General features: G+C 40.9%; 1 protein-coding gene across 1 annotated transcript in view; it reads left to right on the forward strand.

Moving 5' to 3' along the window:
* Epb41l4b (erythrocyte membrane protein band 4.1 like 4B) overlaps window positions 1-2,977 on the forward strand; it is a 135,563-nt gene extending 132,586 nt beyond the window's left edge. Inside the window, exons 28-29 of the mRNA XM_013023228.1 lie at window positions 149-294; window positions 2,857-2,977. Of these exons, the coding sequence (XP_012878682.1) occupies window positions 149-294; window positions 2,857-2,926 (216 nt within the window). The 3' untranslated portion in view covers window positions 2,927-2,977. The remainder of the gene's footprint in view (window positions 1-148; window positions 295-2,856) is intronic.
* Window positions 2,978-6,000: the final 3,023 nt, after the last annotated feature.

Consider the following 6,000-nt stretch of genomic DNA (forward strand, 5'->3'; position numbering starts at 1 on the left):
CACATAGTAAAATCACTTAAAATGACAATTGATTTTAGCTATTATTAAAAAATAACGGGAACTGTACAGTCAGGCTTAGAGAGTAGCTGACAGTGTGAAAATGGAACTGAAATTGAGATTGATTTGCTCTTTTCTGTTTCTTTTCCAGGCAGACTTTAGAGACAGTAAATTACAATGCTGTCCTGGCCAGTCTTCCCCACTGATTCCAGCAGCGACCCTGAGGCCTTTGACAGAGACCGTGTCCACAGTGCAGACCATCTATACCACCCGGAAGCCTGTCTCCCTGGCAGCCAGGTAAGTTAGATTGGCAGAAGACAGCAGCTAACCCTGGAGCCTGGGATCCAGGCACAGACTTGAGGTTAATTGTATTGTGACATCTTCACCCTGCCATTCACTCTCTCATTCATTTATCCTGCAAGTATTTAATGAAATATATGGAAGGAGAAGGCTGCATTCTAGGTGCTGGGGATGATAGTGAACAGAATAGATAAAGGCCTATGATTATGACGTGTATCATCTCATGTGCTAAACTGCATGGGAGAGATGGAGGCAGGACAACAAATAAATGTGGACATCTGTGTGCATACAATACTGACAAGTGCTAAAGAGGGAAATAAAAGCAAGAAAGGCAAATAGAAAGGCTGGGATGGCCTCACTGAGGTGGAATGTAAGCAGAGACCTGAAGGTGGAACAGGATCTAGCTATCTAAGAAAGAGTACATTTAAAGCAGGGAACCACCATTGTTAAGGTTCTAGAGGTGGATCTCGCCCGACATGATTAAGGAAGATTAAAGAGCCGTTGTGAGCCGAGCACTATGGTATACCCTTGTAATTCCAGCTACTCAGGAGGTAGAGGAAGGAGGATTCTGAGATAAGCAGAAATTTTTAAATAAATAAAAACAAAAGGTCTTGAGGTGTAAGTCAAGTGGCAGAGTGCTTGCCTAGCATGTATGAGGCCCAGGATTCAAACCCCAGTACCACAAAGAAAGGTGGGTATGGGTGCAATGTGGCTAGGCCAGGTCCGATTCTTCTGCTGCTTGAGGAAACCATTGACTCAAGAGACTGCCGTTGACTCAATGGCAGTGGAATAGAGAAGTGGAATCTTGACTGTGTAAATCAGTCTCTTAATTCTACAGAGATGAGAGGTTACAGATCTAGGAAAAGAATAGGAAGGGAGAGGGGCTAATACAGAGGAGGAACATTGGTGTCCTTTCTAGTTATAGACTGAGGTCTTCCAGGAACTCAGGTACTATCTCTTCTTGCTCCTTTTATTGTCTGGTATTTCCCATCATGGGAGCTAGTAGGCCTCTCTGGCCTTAAGAGAAGAAGGGGTAGAGAAAAGGAAAGCAAATCTAGATCGTGTATTAAAGAAAACAGACACAATGTGATGCCAAGCCTTTTTATCCCATGCCAGTCACCCAGCCAAGTCTGTAGGCCCTAGTGAAGAGCCAGCATTTCCAAGCAAAAGTGTCCCTCAAGTCTCCGAAGAGTCACCTAGGCAACCATTCTCATCATAGCCCACACAGCAGAGGTGTTATCTATACAACAGAGTCAGGGAGAAATTAGTAGTGGACTGCTCAGCTCTGTAACCTCCAAAATTACTGACGTTTAAGTCCACTAGCAATATGTAAAGTAAGAGGTTTATTTAGACTTTTCTTCCTAACAGCTAAGGAGGCTTGGGATGTCATAGGTTGGGGACTAATTGTGTTGTGTGTGTGTGTGTGTGTGTGTGTGTGTGTCACAGCAGAAATGTATTCCTACCCTAAGTGAAAGTATTCAACTTAGTCTATGCCTTTATAGATATACATATCTTAGGCCTTGTAAGGTGGCATATACCTGTAATCCCAGTTACTTGGAAGTCTGAGATAGGAGGATCATTTGAGCCAACAACAACTTTGAGACCAGCCTTTGTAAGATCCCATCACAAAGAATAAAATGAAACATAGAGGGGAGAGGGGAGATCATTTCATTGATGAGGCAGATGAATGAAAATACATGTCTTCTTAGTGGTAGCTTGCTTGCATTGCATGCTGAAGCCCTTGGGTTTCAGCCCTGGCACCACCAAACAAAACAAAACAAAACATCTTTATGTAATTGACTGAAGGCCAAGAAATGGGAAACAGCCCCTTAAACAGCCATTTTTGCCTCAGTCAATATTTCTTTTTAAATTTTTATTCCTTTTACTTGAAAGAAGGTCTTGCTATGTAGCCTAGGCTGGCCTTGAATTCAGGATCCTTCTGCCTGAGGCTTCTAAGAACTGGGATTACAGGTGTCTACCACCACAGCCTGCTTGCTTGCTTGCTTGCTTGCTTGCTTGCTTCCTTTCACTGGGGATTGAACTCTGGACCTCTCTTGTGCTAGGTAAGTGCTCCACCATTGAGTTATATCCCTAGGCCAAATTTACTGCATTTTAGTCATTAAACATAATGCATGGAAGACATTACCTCGGACATTAATCAATTAAGACTCTGTGACAAATGCATGTGGAGTGAATTGAAAGAATTATTTAAGGAAATCTAGACATCTCATTCATTGTAGAGACTTTTACTGAGTGGCTGCTCAATCTTGTGCTAGGATCTGGAAATTTAAAGATGAATGATATGAAATGAGTCCCCCGAGGGATCCCCAGGCTAGTGTGGAAACCACTAGTAGTCAGTAGCCACTTGTGGGAAAGTCCACAACTAGCCAAACAATTTCACACCACTATAAGCCAGTCAGTATCCTTAGGAGTCTGAAAATGCAAGTCAAGAACTAAGCTCCAGAAACAACCCAGGAGAAGGGAGTGACATTTAAGCTCCCCGGGTGTCCACAAGTTTTGAGGGTTTGTCTCACTGTTTCGTTAATTGCTCTTTTTCAGTGCTGAGACACTCCGACAGGAACTGGAGAGAGAGAAAATGATGAAAAGACTGCTGATGACTGAACTGTGACACTCCTCTTGTCGCCTGGAAGATGGCACCGTGCCTTCTGTCCATTTCCTTTCTCGGGGCCCTGTGTGCTCACTGGAGCACAGCACACAGTGTGTGCTCTGTTCGCCCAGGTCTCCATGGCTAGCTAGCTAGCAGAAGCCCAGTGGGGGCAAAACTTTTGTTGGAAAAGTTATTTTATGTCTCCTGAGCATTAGATGTTTGCTACTGCTCAATATAATGGAGACAGGATTTGGTAAGTCTAGGAGTAGCCAGAGGGGAAAGCAGAAATTCCTACTCAGAAGTATCTGGGAGCATCTGTCAATAACCACAGGGGTTAACAGATGGAATCTTTGGCTAACAATCTCAACCATGTGATTTTGTCTGATTGACACTTGCACCAAGCTTTGTTTGTTAAAAGGATCATTTGTACTGAGAGAATAATTCTTTACTGATGGCTTTTCTCATTTACACTGATAAATACCCAGATCTTACAAAGCCTTTTCTTTTCATTCAGACTTGAGTAGATGAACTAAAGAAAGGAAGTTCCATATTACCACAACAGGAAAGTCCTTCCACTTAATCTGAAAAAAGAATGTATGAACTTGTTAAAGAAATAGAATTTACCATTGGACCCCAAGTCAGAAATTCTAGCTTACGTTATTTAAAATTTTCTTACAAGATTAGGAGGATTTGATATCAAGAAGATTCTTTTGGATTTTCCAGAAAGGAAAATTGATCAATTCCTGTCCTATTGCTAGAAACCTGACCAGAAGAAACTTTACTCCTTTTTTTATATAGTTTCAAGAGATATGTTTTTAAATTTTTATTATGCATTTGAACAACTTTGCAGGAATAAAGGAACCCCCAGCCACAAACTTAACTCTCTAAATTACTCCCCTAGCTTTCTCAGTGAATATGCACACGTTTTTACATAGCTTTGATCAGTGCATACATTCTCTTTGTTCTTCCCTACCTAACACTTAGCTCCTTAACAGATCCTACTCTTACCAACTTAAATGTCTTTATACCCATGGAATATGACTAATCTCACTTTTCCACATTACTAGATATTTGAGTTATATCCATTTTTTTCACTCTTATAAATAGTGCTGCTATGAATGTCTTTGTAAAAAAAAAAAGATAATCTGCTCCTTCCTTTGGATTATTCTCTTTGGGAATATATTCAAAGAAGGATTATAAGGTCAAAGAGCATGAAATATTTTATAGCTCTTGTTTTATATTGCCAGAATGCTTTCTAGAAAGAACCAATCTTTGGGTTGGAAGGACCTTAAAGGTCATCTAGTTTAACCCCTTACCACCCTGAATGCTTGAATCCCCACTACAATTTATGATGCCACCAGCAATGTATAAGCATTTGTATTTACCAATAGCTCTGCCAGTGTTGGGTTTTGCCATTTTAATTTATTTTTTGCTAGTTTAATATATATGTATAGTTCTTGAGACTTTTTTTATTTCATTAATTGCTAGCAAGGCTAAGCACTTTTCCATGTGATGATTTACTAGTTGTATTTCCTTGTGTGTAAACCATCCATTCATTTCTTATGATGGCTTGTTAAGTGGAATTGATCTCATACATTTGTACCAGAACTGTATTTTTATGTTGTTTTATATAGTTTGCTCTCCTGTCCCTTTCCTTACAAATGAATGGTGCCAATAATTTGATACTAATGACTATAAAAAAAAAAGCAATGCTTCATTTACTAGCTTTGCTATAAGTGAGGTGTATAGCAAATATTCAGATAACCAAGGAGTAACCCTTTAAGTGCTGACTCTTTAAAATTTTAATATTTTTTTGAGGGAAATCTTTCTAAGGTGTATTACACAATTGCCTGCCTTAGTAACTAGTATACTGGAGAGTATTAACCTTTTCTTGGTGAACCATGGTCATCATTATAGACACGAGCCCTTTTTGTACCTTGGTATGGTTCAGTGATGTCACCAGGCACTATCAAGAAGTGTGGGGCTTAGCCTGGCCTTTGATAGGCTATGATGCTCTTTCCACTCATGGCTTTTTACTGCTGTCGGCTCTATCAGTGGAACTATTTGAGGCAATTGTACTTTGGGGAGGTCTTTACCCCCCTTCCCTGGCACACTCCCAGCTGTACTTGTAAAATGGCTTCAGCTAGCCTTTCTTTCATGTTTCCAACACAAAATGTGTTCCTGTAGAACATGAGGCTGTCACCTCGTAGCAATCCATCAGCCTCTTCCCCTTCCACACTGCTTTGTGAGGTGTGTACTTCCCACCTCCTGCTCTGTAGTGGAAACCTCCAAGAGACACTGAAGTCTCCTGGGGAGCCAGGAAACACATATTTTGTATTTCATCGTCATCAGGTTTGCTTTTGCTTCTGAGGAGGGATGCATGAACTTCTTGGCTGCTGTTTTCCCAGGAGCTCTGAGTCTCCTGCTTTGTCCTCACTTCCCCCTGGGTTCACAGGTGTTTCAGAAGTGTGATGTCACTGGAAGTCTGAGCACAAATAAGTTGGCTGTTACTGTATATAAAAACCCAGTACCTTTGGCAGCTCACCTCTGACCAGTAAAATCTCGAGGATTCCATTGTTGAAGCTATTTGTCCTGGTTATTTGCTTACTTCCAATGAATGATGGGTGCCTAGCATTGTTACCTGGGTAGGAAACTCTGTACTGGGTCAATACACAGCGACTAAAAGGAATTGTACAATTGCTTCACCAGTTTCATGTACTTGAAACCAAAACAACAGCATCATAAAGTCACAACAACACACATTTTAGGTTCAGGAGAAAACCTCCTGAACTCAGATAATCATTCTGAAGCTGAGTCCAACTTGTGGCTACCAATTCCTGGTGGGGGTGATGGGTTACTGCAAGAGTCTGGGCGTCCTCTACCTCAGGGCTTACGGATTGTGAACTGCATAGAAGATACTCAGGCTTGAAATGTTTGAAAAGGAAGTCCTTGAGCATTCAGAAGATCCCACCAGGATGCATTGAGAATTTTATATTCCCCAAATAGTACAGGGATATTTTGATGTCATTGTTATTTTCTTTCACCATCTCAAAGATCACAGCTTTTTAAAATAATCAAATAAAATTCACCATTTT

Source organism: Dipodomys ordii, unplaced genomic scaffold (assembly GCF_000151885.1).
Source record: "Dipodomys ordii isolate 6190 unplaced genomic scaffold, Dord_2.0 Scaffold67, whole genome shotgun sequence".
Classification (NCBI taxonomy): domain Eukaryota; kingdom Metazoa; phylum Chordata; class Mammalia; order Rodentia; family Heteromyidae; genus Dipodomys; species Dipodomys ordii.